General features: G+C 54.8%; 2 protein-coding genes across 5 annotated transcripts; both read left to right on the top strand.

The window, feature by feature from the left end:
• The first annotated feature begins 6 nt into the window (after positions 1-6).
• On the top strand, positions 7-7,969 carry ELMO3 (engulfment and cell motility 3). Of its 4 annotated transcripts, XM_053987124.1 has the most exons (21): positions 7-293; positions 365-405; positions 520-592; positions 666-716; positions 1,188-1,357; positions 2,150-2,249; positions 2,354-2,505; positions 2,587-2,665; positions 3,047-3,097; positions 3,458-3,580; positions 3,735-3,866; positions 4,140-4,244; positions 4,733-4,841; positions 5,054-5,190; positions 5,283-5,446; positions 5,567-5,679; positions 5,914-6,018; positions 6,364-6,446; positions 6,652-6,732; positions 6,911-7,119; positions 7,212-7,969. In XM_053987124.1, exons 1-21 carry the CDS (start codon positions 216-218, stop codon positions 7,339-7,341), a joined length of 2,286 nt encoding a protein of 761 aa, XP_053843099.1. In that variant the 5' UTR covers positions 7-215; the 3' UTR covers positions 7,342-7,969. The 4 variants fall into 4 exon arrangements, with proteins under 4 accessions (XP_053843099.1, XP_053843100.1, XP_053843102.1 ...); XM_053987125.1 differs by lacking the exons at positions 7-293; positions 365-405; positions 1,188-1,357 and having other exon boundaries at positions 425-592; XM_053987127.1 differs by lacking the exons at positions 7-293; positions 365-405; positions 520-592; ... (3 more) ...; positions 2,354-2,505; positions 2,587-2,665 and adding an exon at positions 2,915-2,950.
• Positions 7,970-8,489: 520 nt separating this feature from the next.
• TMEM208 (transmembrane protein 208) lies at positions 8,490-13,755 on the top strand. The gene is made up of 6 exons (XM_053987409.1): positions 8,490-8,646; positions 8,718-8,813; positions 8,900-8,959; positions 9,074-9,210; positions 12,179-12,263; positions 13,304-13,755. The coding sequence occupies exons 1-6, from the start codon at positions 8,641-8,643 to the stop codon at positions 13,439-13,441; spliced, it is 522 nt and encodes a 173-aa protein (XP_053843384.1). The 5' UTR covers positions 8,490-8,640; the 3' UTR covers positions 13,442-13,755.
• The last annotated feature ends 509 nt before the right edge of the window (positions 13,756-14,264 follow it).

Raw genomic sequence — 14,264 nt, 5'->3', positions numbered from 1 at the left:
TAGCCCAGGGGATGGGGTTCCTTTCCCAGCAGGAGGCCCTGTCCTGCTGCCGGAGGTGGGTCCTGCCACACCCGCGTCAGCTCAGGTGAGGGGGCCGGGCCTGCCCGGGGCTGGGGTGGTGGCACAAGGCCTCGGTGCGGCGGCCGGGCCCTCCGTGAGGGGAGGCGGCGGCAACAACCCGGAACTGCCGGCGGTGCGGAGCCGCCGCGGGAGCCATGCCGCCGCCCAAGGACGTGGTGAAGATCGCCATCCAGATGGTGGGAGCCATCCCGCAACTCATCGAGCTCCAGCAGGTACTGCCCGGCACCCCCGCACCCCGCCCCGCGCCCCCCACCCCGGCTCACGGCCGGCCTCCCTCTCGCAGACCAAGCCGCTCGCCTCAGTGCTCAAGGACGTCTGTGATGCGTGAGTACCGCACTCGCTGCCTGCGAGTCGTGACAGCCCGTGACCGGGCTGCGGTGAGCCGGTGGCTGCCGGCACCAGCCGAATGGGGCTGTGACCGGCCGCCCGTGGCCGCAGGTGGAGCCTGCCCAACGCCGAGCGCTACGCCCTGCAGTACGCGGACGGGCGGCAGACCTACATCACCGAGTCGGTGAGACACCCCCCGGCCCCCGGCCCCGCCGCTGCAGCGCCCACCGGCTCACCGGCTCCTTTTCTCCTTACAGAACCGCAGGGACATTAAGAACGGGAGCATTTTACGGCTGACCACCTCCCCGGTACATCCCTCTGCCCCCCTGTGTCCTCTTCTGCGTGCTCTGGTGCTCCGTGCCCCTGCAGTGGGGTGCTCCGAGCCCTCTGCCTCTGACTGCCTCCGTCACTTGAGCTCATGATAGCCCTTCTCTGTGCCTCAGACCCAGCAGAAATAACACAGGCAGGAGACATGTCTCAGCCTTCATTTTCCCTCAGCAGAGCTTGGGGGAGTTTGAAGAGATATTAAATCATCTTGAAATGCTTTGGACGTGGAGGCCAACTCATCAAGTGTTCTTGGTGGCATGCCAGTTTGACCTCCATCCTCAGCTCCACCTGGTCTCTGCTCTGGTGGCTTTGTTTCTTGGTCCAGCTCCTTAGTGGGGTTCCTCTAGCCTGAGGCTCCTTCCAAAACTTTCACTTCAGCTCTTACAGCCGCCTTCAAGTTTCTTGCTGTCTTTCGGTGAGCCCCTTTGGGTTGATTCTTTCCTTCCTGGTAGGACCAAGAAGCAGAGCAGTTGTATATCGGGATCCAGAGCAAGAATGTGGATGTGAAGACTGACTCACTGAAGAAGCTTGCAAGCCTCTCCCAGGACGTTACCTTTGCTCAAGAGTTCATCAGCAGGAATGGCTTGAAGCAAATCTACTCTATTGTGGAAGAAGGGAACGAGTTAGTATCAGGACAGGACTTTCCTTGCAGTCCTTGGCTTTTCTTCTCCATTACTAACGCTGCATGAGCTCCAAGCTGGGCGTTGGAGTGGACTCTTTGTGTTCCTGACTTGTTGATGCTTGTACTGTGGCTGTGTCCCTGCACGCTGGCAGCCAGGGGAAGGTCCCCACAGATATGCAGTCCTGACTCCTTGTGAATGTGCCCAGACTTGAACCTTCCATCCATTCTCTGGCTGAGTTATCTGTAGCCTCATGGGGTTTGCTACCAGGAAACCTACTGTGATCATCTTGGCCTCCAGTGCTGCTCCTCATTCCTGCCACCCTGAATGATCCCTCTGCCCTGAGGTTTTAGCTTCAAGAGTTCTGCAGGGAGCTTGAGAAAACCCTGGTTGCCAAATACCACTGCCTGTGTGGCTCTTTCAGGATGTGATGGTGCAGCTCCTCTGAGCTCCTGTCACACAGAGAATGTGGAACCAGGCAATGCAGCACATGTTTGTTGGAAGTAGAAGGAGGGATATGGGGTGGTTCAGCTTTCCCGAGGGCTTGTCTGCGGTGATCTTTGTACCATGGTGATGTAGCTTTCCAACTACTGAACTTCCCCTGCCAGTCAACTTCCTGGGCAAGTTGACTTCCTGGGATGACTAAGTGAAAGTCTGTTTTCTTACCCAACAGTCTCTTTCCTTTCTCCTGCTCACTGCTCTCTTCTCTAGCTGTTTCTAACATGCCCATCAATATTCAACTGCAAATGGGGTCTGGAGCCATCCTCACTATATTTGTTCATCTGTCCCTCCAGTACAGGGGAGATGCTGGCTCATACCCTCAAAGCCTTCACAGAGCTGATGGAGCATGATTTTGTTTCCTGGGAAAATCTTAGTACAGTCTTCATCAAAAAGGTGAGAGTTTTCTACAATGTCCACAGTTTGTGCCTGTGGGATCCCTTGTTATCCTTGTGCTCCAGGCTCAGCTTACCATTGACAGATGGTTTTGTGTCTCATAGATAGTGAGTTATGTCAACATGAATGCAGTGGATGCATCTATCCAGCAGCTCTCCTTGTCTATCTTGGAGAATATGGTGCCTACCAGTCGCCTCCTCTTTGAGGTGGTCAAAAAAGAAGTGACGTTGGACCGCCTTCTCACCCACCTGCAGGCGTAAGTGGAGAGGCCAGGGCACCATTCACCCCCATCCTCCGAGCTGGTGATTCTCACATCCTCCTGCTCTTCCTCCCACAGGACAAATGCCCAGCTGCAGCTGAAGGCGATGGCTCTGCTCATTGCACTGCTGCTGAGCACGACCGACGCTGAGCGGCGGGTGAGGGGCACCATGGCAGGGTGGTGGCATTGCAGAGTCAGGCACCACAGTGCCTCTGTCAGCAGAGTGGTCTGCTGAGAGCCCTCAGTTGTCAGGACTTTTTGTCTCAAATGACAGAAGTATCACAGCTGGTGGTGGCACAGTGATTGTGATGATCCAATCCCTGGCACATCTGAGCTCTCAGGGTGGGCCCCCCTGCCGTGATGGGACCTTGGGCAGCTGGCTCCTCTGCTGTGGGGTTTGTGCTCTTTGGGATGGCAGGACTGCAAGAAGTGCCCAGAGATGGTTAAAATCTATGTCCTCACTCTGCCTTCTTTTTTGGGGGGAAATGGTGGTGTGCTGAGCTGGGGAATGTCTCACAGCCTATTTTTTTTTTCCTAGGACATGATGGACTACCTGAGGAAGAAGAACATCAGGCAGTTTATCCACAAGGTGAGGAGCTGGGGTTGTGCAAGGGTCTGCTCTGTGCTTCATTCTCTGTCCTTTCTCCCCAGGCCCTGTCCCCTGAGCTCCAACCTTTGGTGACCATTCTTGGCTGGGTTGCTTGTGTGCCCCATACCCCTTCCTTGAGAACGCCTATGGGTGCTGCTCTGCTGGCACCCACGTACCCAGGGTTGCACCCCGATCTGCCTGCAGTTCAATGCACACAGATCTTGCCCAACCCCAAGGGGAGTTTCCCACTTCCCAACACCCTTTTGAGCAGCAGCACCTGCTGGGATTTGGCTGTTGGGTCCTGTGCTTGGACTGGAAGCAGCAGCAGGGGGGAACCTTGTGTCTCATGATCTCCTGTAGAACATTATCCACAGCTCCGAGCCACTGGGGGATGAGATGGCCCATTATCTTTACGTGCTGCAGTCTGTCAGCCTCAACTTGTGCGAGCATCGCATGAAAATGTCCATGGATCCCTACTCACAGGTCTGGGAGTACTCTCCTTGCAAGTCTGGACTTGGTCTCTTCCACCTGTGGAAGTAGCTCACATTTTGGTGAACCCAACACATTTGGGTTTGCCCTGGGAGAACCTGCTTCTGTGGGGCTCACTGGCATTCCATCCTCTCTGCTGTCCCTCCAGGAACAGCGGGATCTCCTCCAGTCCCTGCGCCAAACTGCTTTTGAGTCGGAGAGCGAGGTGCCTGCTGGCACCTTCAGCACCGAGCGCCGGCGATCCCTTTGTGCCAAGGAATTCCGCAAGCTGGGCTTCATGGTGTGTTCCCCCTGCCTCCCCTCCTGAGCCCCACGCTGGCTCCACCACATGGCCTTGGTGGCACCTTCTGATGGCTCCCTTAAGCCAGGTGTCCCTGTTGATGCTGAGGGACCGCCATGGAGTACCTCCCTTCTGCTCCTTCAGCACTCCTGAACAGCAAGTGCTCTGGAGCTGCTGGGACTCAAAGGCAAACCCCATGGCTGTGTTGGGAAGACACTGCTGCTTGAAGAACAAAGCAGCAGCTGCTAAATTGCATCCTTTGTGTCCTCCTAGAACAACAGCAACCCAGCAGAGGATCTCCGCCGTGCCCCACCAGGACTCCTTGCCCTGGACAACATGGTGTATTTCTCCAGGAACACCCCTAATGCCTACAGCAGGGTAGGTGCTGTGCTCTCCCAGGGAACTCCTTGGTAGAGAAGTGCTGGTGGATCTCCACCTTCTTTTCCTTTCCTTGTGATCTGTCCTTGGCCACACCCAGGCAAGTGTTGCTCTGTTTCAGATGGAGAGGAGTCCTTCCTGTGGGTAGGAGAAGCCATTTGAGGCCAGTGCCCCATAATTTTTAAGGGTTTGCTCACAGCTTGGTTTCCAGGCCTTGAGCAAACTGGGGCAGTTTGGGCAAAACCAGCAGGGCATGAGCTATGCTCTAACCTGCAGTGCCTGTGACCAGCTCCCACATTGCCACAAGAGAAGAAGGAGGAGGCTGGGGCTGGATTTTGGGAAGAGTGGGTCACTTGTGTTAGAGATGGCTTCACCTGTTGGAGGGACAGCTTGACTAGGAATGAAGGAGGAGCGTGGCATATCTGACACCCACTGTTGGGGCAGCCCTCCAAGTCCATGTAACATGAGGTCATGGCCCTCTTTTCCAGTTTATCCTTGAGAACAGCAGCCGGGAAGACAAACATGAATGTCCCTTTGCTCGAAGCAGCATCCAGCTCACCCTGATCCTCTGCGAGATCCTGCACATTGGAGAGCCGTGTAAGTGTGCCCAAGCTTGTCCTTCTCCCTGCCCTGCTGCTTGGGGAACAAGCTGCCAGGGCAGGGGACTGCATCCATGTGGCCACCAGGCTCTGGCATGGCTGACAGCATGGGAAGGGGATGTAGGGCTGGGAAATACCCAGGTTTCCCTGGACACTGAAATCCCCTGGAAAAACTGGGGAGTCTGGCTTCATCTGTCCTTCTCACCACAGGCTCGGAGACGGCTCAGGCCTTTTACCCTATGTTCTTCGGGCAGGATCATTTCTTTGAAGAGTTATTCTGCATCTGCATCCAGCTGGTGAACAAGACCTGGAAGGAGATGAGAGCAACCCAGGAGGACTTTGACAAGGTGAGGGGGGATGCTTCTTCCCTGGATGGGAGTACAAATTCATGGATTTGGGGAGTGTTGCCAAACTGGAGTTGATGTCCCATGCCTGGCAGGTGATGCAGGTGGTGCGGGAGCAGATCACCAGGACCCTGTCCCTCAAGCCCACGTCCCTGGAGCTATTCAAGACCAGAGTGAACGCACTGAACTACAGCGAGATCTTGAAGCTGCGGCAGACTGAGCGGCTGCACCAGGAGGAGACGCTGGCTGTGCCTGTGCTGTGAGTGGGCTGTGGGCAGGGAGTAGGGCTGTGATGGGGTCTGAGGCAGGGACAATGCTATCGAGTCAGCGAGTGCCTCTTGAAATGGCTGTGCTCTTCTTCTGCTGGCTCTCATCCCAGGGAGCTGCGGGAGAAGCTGAAGCCGGAGCTCCTGGAGCTGATCCGACAGCAGCGCCTGCTGCACCTCTGCGAGGGAACCCTCTTCCGCAAGATCAGCAGCCGCCGCAGGCAGGGTGGGTGCCAGAACCCTGCTCCAGGGTGGGGGGCCTGGTAGGGGGACAGGGGCTTATTCCCATGTCCCCTGCCACTGGGGAAGTCCCAGTTAGAATGGGAATACAATGCCCAACTCCCTGGACAGCTAGTATGGGCTAAACCCATGGGCTGGGAGAAATGAGGAGTGCTGATAAGGGGGCAGCTCCATGCCCCTTGGGAGAGGCTGAGGATTTCTCATGGCTCTTCTGCTGCAGACAAGCTGTGGTACTGCCGCCTGTCCCCCAACCACAAGGTTCTGCACTATGGGGACGTGGAGGAGGGAGTGAAGTCTCCCCCCATCGAGAGCCTGACGGAGAAAAGTAGGTGATGGAGAGAAAGAGAGGGTGGGAAGGAGGGAGGGGAGCCCTCTGATAACCTCCAGGTTAAGACTGCCTTAAGGTGGGAATTGCCCCTCTGCTTGGCTGCTGCATGGCTGTCCCAGTGTCTGCTGGTATTGTGGGACTGGGAGCTGTGGGAGTTCAGGCTGGGGCAGACTGGCTTCCCAAAGGGTGCTGCAGAGTGGCTTGAGCCCCCCACCCCAAGCTGTGGGTGGCTGTGCGTCCCCACATTTGGGTTGTACTGGGCTCTGCGCGTGGGGGACCTGAAGGAGGGGGAGAGGGATGGGAAGAGGGAGAAGGAATTCATAGCTCCTCCACTTGCCACAGTTCCTGTGGCAGACATGAAGATGCTGCTGGTGGGGAAGGAGTGTCCACACACAAAGGAGAAGAGCTCTGGGAAGCAGAACAAGGTCAGCACCTCACACCCTATCCTGTCCAGCTGGGGATGGTTTTTGGGAGTGGGTGGATGGTGGCAGGTTGTGTGGTTTTATGGACAGAGACCTCTTGGGTCTCCTGGAGTGCAGAGGAGGCTGGGCACAGCTTCTGCTCTGAACCCCACCAGGGCTGGGAGGAGTCCAGCTGAGAAGCCAGCTAGTCCCTGTGCTGTCCCTGCAGGATGTCCTGGAGCTGGCCTTCTCTATTGTGCATGATGTGGAGGAATACTGCCTCAACTTCATAGCCCCCACCCGGTATGAGGTGAGCTCCAGGGGCCTGCTGGGGTGGCACACAGTGCCCAAGATGTCTCTGCCAGGGCACAGCAGTCAGGGGAGTGAGCTGTGTGCATCCCTGAGGGATGGAAGCCACAGCAGGGGAGAGATGGGCTCTCCAGCTGCCCAGGACTGGTGCAAGAGATGCCCATGCTCTGCTTCCCCAGTTCTGCCTCTGGACGGATGGGCTGAATGTGCTTCTGGGCAAGGAGATGACAAGTGAGCGAACACAGACAGACCTCGATGTCCTGCTGTCCATGGAGCTCAAGCTGCGGCTCCTGGACCTGGAGAACATCAGCATTCCTGACGACCCCCCTCCCATCCCAAAGCCTCCCAGCAACTTAAACTTCTGCTATGACTTTAGCCATACAGAACAGTGAGTTCCTCCCTGTGCTCTGTCCCCACTCTCTATGCCCCTCAAAATCAAGACACTCCCTCCAGGCTCTGTCTCTCATCTCTGGCCCAAAGGGACAGGCCAGGTGCTGGCTGGGGGCTTGGGTGTCCTACCCTTCCCTGCCTGTGTCCTGCCTCCTGCAAGAGCATGGGAATGAGCCACCAAGCATTAGCCTCCTGTTCAAGGTGGGTGACCTGGCACTGATTCCCTCACACTGCAGCCAGGCTTTGGGCAGAGAGGGCAAGGATGTGGACTGGAATAAAGGTACAGGCAGCCTGGGATAGCTGAAGGGGGAGTAACACTACAAAGGTACGAATCTGCACTGCCTCACTTTCGCCATCAATCCTTTCTGGACAACAAAGTGGTTAGAAAAAGGATGGAACACACCTTTCCATTAAGTTTTTCAAGCAGATGGCATCTCCAGGGTATGATGTGCCTGCCCTGTCAGCTCCCTCCTGCACTGAAAGGTGTTTTTGCTGAGCCCTCTGCACTGTCCTGGAATGGGGGTGATTAGGGTACAAGGGTACCCTTTTTCCCAGCACTGTTCAGCTGGCTCTGGTGTGAGGAGGAGACCCTGGTGTGCCCATCGTGCCAATTCCAGTGCCTTCCCCACCTGGGGCAGATACTTGCACACTTCAGCCATGCTGCTGCACTACTGCACCACGACAAGCTACCTCCTCCCCGGCCCCACAGCCCCCACCCCAGTGCCCTGCACCTCCTGGTGCCTGCAGCTTCTCCCAAGGGTGTTGTGCTAACAGCCACATGTCGGTAGGGATCCAACCGTGCCTCTGTTTCCTGTGTACTGGGACAATAAACACTTGTGGAGAACTCAGAGACGTGTCCTTTCCAAAGGTTTGGGGAAGGGCTCCGACTGACTGAGGGTTTAAAGGGGCCAGAGTGGGTAAGGCTGGGATGGGCAGCACTGTGGGAGCTGTGCATGAAGGAACTGGGAGGATGGCTGGCAAGATCTTGTTCCTGCTGTTGAGGTGCAGGCTCAGAGTCAAGCTCCCTACAGCTAAGACTACAACTAAAGCCATTTTCAGCCCAGGATGGCTGGGAGCACTGTGGATAGTCCCAGTCCCATGCTGGACAATCTTTCTGGTCCTTTGCATTGTTACTAGCACAGTGAAGTTCTTCTCAGTTCGCTTGTCCAGAAAGGGTGTGGAGTCTCCCTCACTGGAGATATTCAAAAACCACTTCTGGAAAGACCCTACTTGAGCAGGGAGGTTGGACCAACTGACCCTTTCCAGCCTCGCTATTCTGCAATTCCGTGGGAGGATCCCGGGGCAGGGCCGTCCCCTCCAGTCCCGGGCCCTGTCCCGCCCCGCCCGGGGCTCTGTCCCGCCCCGGTCCGGAGTCTGTCCTGCCCATCCCGGGCCCTGTCCCGCCCGCCCCCGGCTCTGTCCCGCCCATCCCGGGCCCTGTCCCGCCCGCCCCGGGCTCTGTCCCGCCGCTTCCGTCGCGTCACGTCCGCGGGAAGCGAAGCGCGGAGCCGGCGCGGCCATGGCGGTGAGTGCGGGGCCGGGGTTGCGGGGCCCGGGACTCCGGGGAGACGCTGACCGCCTCTCTTGGCTCCGCAGCCCAAGGGGAAGGCGGGCACCAAGGGCAAGAAGCAGATCTTCGAGGAGAACCGGGAGACGCTGCGCTTCTACCTCCGCATCATCCTGGGAGCCTCCGTGAGTGCGGCCGGGAGGGCCCGGCGGGGCGCGGGCCGGGGCGGGAGCGGGCAGACAAGGAAAGCTGTGCCGTGCTCTCTCCGCAGGCCGTGTACGCCGTGGTGAACCTGGTCATCTTCTACTCCGCCGCCTCCGCCTGGACGTGGGTAAGCGCCAGGCACCGTCTTTGCCCCGGCGGGGGCACCTGGGCTGGGGTTCGTTTGTAGCCCCCGGCCCCGGGGTCGTGGCCATCGCAGCTGACAGCGGCTTCCCTGTTGCAGGTCGCGTTCATCTTCAGCTTGGTGGTGTATGGCACCAGCTACCGGTCCATGAACTCCATGGCAAAGCCGTCTTTCACAGACGATGGCAGCCTTGCCGACGGGGGAATTGACCTGAATATGGAGCAGGGGATGGCAGAGTGAGTGTCCACACCCGCACGAGTCCAGGTGAGCAGGACCTGCTGCCTGAGCGTGCACACAGAGCCAGGAGAGGCTCCTGAGGAGAAGGCTGGGCCTCAGCTCCCTCCTCAGCTTGCCCACTGGCATGGGCATGAGGGGAGCTGGAAGTTTGGAACCGTTTTTTCTCAGAGTGTACCTTAACAGCCCTTATTACCTGAACACTTGGCGTGGTGTGCCCCAGTCAGGAGCCACGACATGGGTGTGTCAGCCTGGCACGGTCACTGTCTGTAGGGCTGAGCTGTAGAGGTAAGAGATCACAAAGAGTTCAGCAGGAGTAGTTTACAATCATCTTTCAGTTAACAAACACTGCTGCAGCACACAGTGATAAGTATTTTCCTTTTAAACCAGCACTGCAGGTAATGCTTGACAGAGCAGAAGAGCACGTGCTGCCAGTTATGCCATTCTGGCTGCAAACTGGCCATGTCTTGAAATCCTCCACACACTAAAAATTCCTGCCTCTGTCTCAGCCAGTTCCTGTCACCTCCTCAGCCATTTCTGTCCCCCATACTTGTGCATTCTTCATGTCCCTCTGAAGACAGCACTGAGTCTCTGCCTGTCCACTGTTCTTGGCACTGATGTAACTCTCTTTTCCTTGGTGAAGGAATGCCACAGTATTACAGGAAACACAGCAGTAATTCCTGCAAAGCGCTGCTAAATAAAATAAGGAGGCAGCAGTGCTGGTACAGCAGAAATACTTTCTAGATTTACATGTTTTCCAACAGTGAGCCTCAAACTAGTTTCAGAAAACTGCCAGGTAGTTGTGGACACATCAGGCTTTGCTCTTTGTCTTCCCTGCCCTCAGCCTCTGCCTGTTGGTCCAGCCTCTGCTGGGGATCTTCAGCGTGTGCTCAGTGAGGTGATGGGTTCCTTGGCTCCTTCCTCCCATGTCTTTGGGCTACAGTTCCATGTTTAACTCTGTCCTTCCCTTGCTGCCAGGCTTTTGAAGAAGCACAGTGGGGCCTTGTTTCCAGCAGAGCCCTCTGTGTTGCATCAGGTGTTCTCAGGCTGTCAGGGTCATATATTGATGTATATAGTTTTATTAACGTGAGTTTTGATTTTTGCCTGGGGATGTTATCAGCAGGCAGTGGGGAAAAGAACCTGCTGTCTCTGCACAGGATGAGCTCTCATCTTGTGATGGGGTTGGTGGAATGGTACCTTTTCTGCCTGCAGCAGGAGTGACTCAGATGTCTGGTATAAGAGACTCAGACAATGTGGCCAGGAGGAAAGGGGGTGTGACCTATGAGCTGGTGCTTTACTCCCTCTTCATCCTATAGTGACTTCATTTCCCTGCTGGTCAGCCAAGTGTTTTGCTCCCATTTTACATTGGTTTGGCTGTCTAGAGTGGAATTGAAAAATATTTTGAATACCTTTTTAGTGAAACAATATGGGATAGTCAAAGAGGGAAAATACAAACTTTGATGTTTGGGGTGTGCTCCTGATTGTGGGAGGTGCCTCTTGGAGTTGTGCAAGGCACTGAGGCAGAGTGCCTGATAACTGCCCTGTGTGTGTGTGATGGTGCTGTCAGGGGAAATGACTGACAGGAGGTAGCAAAGGGATCCCAGCACCTGCTGTGAAGAGGGGACAGGCACAGCCATAGCACTGCTGCAGTCCTGGATGCAGATGTACTTCCCTTGCTACTGAGGCACAGAGGTTTTTCTGCCTGAGCATTTGGGGTGGGGTTTATCACACATTAAAATGAATTAATGCTTATCTGAGTCATGGGCTATGCAAAACACAGGGGAGGCAGAGCTCTAAAAACAAAACCTTCAGAGCTGAAGTTCCCATCCTTACCCTGTACCTCTAAATTACCTCTCTGGGGATCAGGGAACCACCCTAGGCTAGCAGGTATTTCAGAAAGCAGTGGATATTTCCAGCCCCTTAGCTAAGTGTGCTGCAGCTGATTAATGCTGCTCCTTTGGAGCTGCTTCTGGAACACTGTGGATTTCACGGCATTTCTCTCGTGCTGTCTGTCATTGAAATGGATGCTTTGTGTTGCTCTGGGAGTGGGGAAGGCCCATCTTCATGGTCTGGGAGAGTTGGGTTTGGTGGGAGCTCTGCTTTCACCCCTCTGTGGCCTCTGGTAATGTCAGAGGTCACTGAACCCTTAGTGTCTTGTGCTAGAGCTGTTGATGGTGGATTCTGCAGTATCTTGAGTCAATGTTTATGCCATAGCCTTTGTTTTCTTGTCTCCATTCTTGGATGTGACTCAAGGGTTTTTTACTCCAGCAGATGATGATTTAACCAGAGTGAGAGTTGGCCTCTTTTCTAAACCTTCATGGCACTCCCTGAGGCTTGTGTTGAAAAATGAATACCTGTTTTACCTCTCCTGGGTGTGAGATCCCCCAAAGGTGGTGATTGATGTGTGGGCAGCTTATTCCTCTCCTTAGCTGCTCTCAGCTCTGCCTCAGGCTGGTATGGAAGAGCTGGAGTCAGATAAGCAGGAGGGGAGGAGAAGCTGTCTGTTGCTGTAGCTCAGCTTGTGGTGTACTTGTCCTTTAGTGACCCCAAGTGTCTGTCAGCCTGTGAAATGGCACAGGGAAGATTCATGGCTCCCTCCAGCACAGCCAGTCGTGAGGAGTTATACTTTATGGCATTATAGGTGTCAAATCAGTGGCTGCTGCTTCAGCTGTGGGGGTGGGAGGTGGTTTTGTTGCTGATTTCCAACCCCCAGCAATTCCTCAGCTTTCTCAATGTTGTTTTTTCAGAGGGAGATCATCTCTTTAATTCATCAGAGTATTTTGCTGTTGTTGTTTGTTTACTGCTTTGATTCTTCTCGATAACTGTGTGTGGCAAAGCAGGGCTGCAGGGACAGTCCCTGGGTTGGGCAGGGTCACTCCCCTGAGGCAGAGCAGACTGTGCTGGCAGAGGAGCTGCTGTGTTTGGCAGGGGTTGGAATTAAAGCTTAATGCTTTGCTTTTGTTCCCTCAGGCACCTCAAGGATGTGATCCTGCTGACAGCTATAGTCCAAGTGCTGAGCTGCTTCTCGCTCTACGTCTGGTACTTCTGGCTCTTGGTAAGCCCCAGCCCCTGCTGTTTTCCATCTTGCTCTGCCTTGTTGCTTTCTTTCCCTGTCTTCAGGATGCAGGACATTATTTATCCATCTCATTTCAGTGTCATGTTTCAGGCCCAAACTATTTCCTGATATGTTTTTTAATCTCCTTGTCACATCTTATTTAAAATTCAGGCTGCACAAGGCAAAGAAGTCCCAATCCCTCTGGGTCAACCATGCAAAACCTAGGCTGGCCTTTGTCTTTCCCTCTGGTCCCGTGAATGGGCAACAAGCAACATGAGGCAGATCAAAGCTGTCTTGGTGCACAGAATCTTTCTGTGTCTGTAACAAATGGTGTTTCATCATGCTTGGCTTTTTGAGCCATTCAGCATGGATCAAGGCTGGGATCTGCTGGACACTGTGCTTTTGGGTAGACAACATGCTACAGGCTTTCATTCCCCTTAACAAACCAAACTCTTTCTGCTTGTGAAATGTTTGTCATGTGTCTCCAGCTAAAACTGCTTGTGCAGAAGGAGAAAAAAAATCTCCATTTAGTTTAGAAATCCCACATTTGCTTTGAGGATATCCCACAAAGGTACAGAAGGCAATTGTGGGAGCATGGAAAGTTATTCCAGTTCAGTCCTTGATCTCATTTCAGTCCTCACCCACAAATTCCTCTCTAGCTGGCCTGGCAGAGGGCAGCCTAGACTCGGCTGTTCCCTGGAGATCATCTGGACTGCTTTTTTCATAAATTCAAAGAAATGTGGGTGTGTTTTCCGAAGGAAGGAGAGGTGGAATGTCTGGACAGTTGGATCCCTCTGGGTAATTCAGACCTGATGCTGGGATTTCCGTGCATGAAGTCTGATCACTGTATACGTTCCTCAACCACGGAATGAAATCAGGCCATTTACTTTGGGCGCCTGCCACTGCCTTTGATTTCCATGCACCCTGAAATGCCTCTGATCCAGCTGCTTTGTCTCCCTCAGAAGGACCAGCCCTCCTGCCCGTAGCACCCCCGTGCCAGCGCTGTCCCAGAGTGACTTTGTGCCACGTGTGTTTTGCAGGCTCCGGGGCGCGCTCTCTACCTGCTGTGGGTGAACATCCTGGGGCCCTGGTTTACAGCCGAGTCCTCGCCCGCTGCTCAGGAGCCGAACGAGAAGAAGCAGCGGCGGCAGGAACGCCGACAGATGAAGCGCTTCTAGCCCTGGCTGGGGATAGATCAACACCCTCTCCCAACTCCATGCTGTTATTTCATCAGGGATGCGACCAAAACCAATCCAAAACCACCGCAGTAGCTCTGTTGCCCTTTGTCACTGTTGCCATTCTGACAGAAAGGCTGCAAGAGACTTCCCCTGGTTGGGTCTTAGCATGGGCTGAGGCCTTCCTCCTTGGGCTGACAAGGGGGTGATGCTGGGATCTGTGTAAATATCTTTTTAATGCAGCGCTGTATCGCATTCAGCGTTGGGGAGTGCAATGTTGGAGGACATAGTACATTAAAGAGCAGAGTCTTAATTGAGCATGCTGCCAGTGGGTTTGTGCAGGGGAGCTGTGAAAAGTGCCAGCATGTCCTTGGAGAGCTGGACTAGAAGGGAGCAGAATCCCCAGAGATAAGTGCTTTCCTTTCCCAAGCTTGGTTTGTGCTGCCCTGCCTCCTACAGTCTCTACACCCTGTGAAGAAATTGCAGCTGCCCTGCAGGATCAGGAGTGAGGGACAGCTGGGGATGCTGCAAACAGGGCTTGCAGCCAAACTTGGGAGCTTTTGGGATTGAGCCTGAGCTCTCTGGAGCCACAGATTGGCCTGGGCTACCTTTGCAGGAGCTCAGTGGGAATTAAGACAAGAAGCTGTGGGGTTTGTTTGGTTTGGGTTTTGTTTTGTTTTCTCTTAAGAGGGTACTCCCAGGGGTGCCATGATTGCCCCAGAGCTCATGTGTTAGAGGCCAGGAACAGGGCAGTTTTTACTTTTGCCTGCTTTGATTTGCTGATGTCCCTGTCCAGTATGTTGTATGTCACAATCCATGACCCCTT

Source organism: Vidua macroura, chromosome 11 (assembly GCF_024509145.1).
Source record: "Vidua macroura isolate BioBank_ID:100142 chromosome 11, ASM2450914v1, whole genome shotgun sequence".
Classification (NCBI taxonomy): Eukaryota; Metazoa; Chordata; class Aves; order Passeriformes; family Viduidae; genus Vidua; species Vidua macroura.
This window is presented reverse-complemented; position numbering and strand designations above follow the sequence as displayed.

What these genes read in the sequence shown, in the direction of transcription:
- ELMO3 (XM_053987124.1), top strand. Translation starts at nt 216, where the DNA reads ATGCCGCCGCCCAAGGACGTGGTGAAGATCGCCATCCAGATGGTGGGA. An exon ending in CCCAGGAGGACTTTGACAAG is followed by an intron (nt 5,191 to 5,282) that starts GTGAGGGGGGAT and finishes CATGCCTGGCAG; the next exon opens with GTGATGCAGGTGGTGCGGGA. An exon ending in GACTTTAGCCATACAGAACA is followed by an intron (nt 7,120 to 7,211) that starts GTGAGTTCCTCC and finishes TCTGGCCCAAAG; the next exon opens with GGACAGGCCAGGTGCTGGCT.
- TMEM208 (XM_053987409.1), top strand. An exon ending in GCATCATCCTGGGAGCCTCC is followed by an intron (nt 8,814 to 8,899) that starts GTGAGTGCGGCC and finishes CTCTCTCCGCAG; the next exon opens with GCCGTGTACGCCGTGGTGAA. An exon ending in TCTGGTACTTCTGGCTCTTG is followed by an intron (nt 12,264 to 13,303) that starts GTAAGCCCCAGC and finishes TGTGTTTTGCAG; the next exon opens with GCTCCGGGGCGCGCTCTCTA.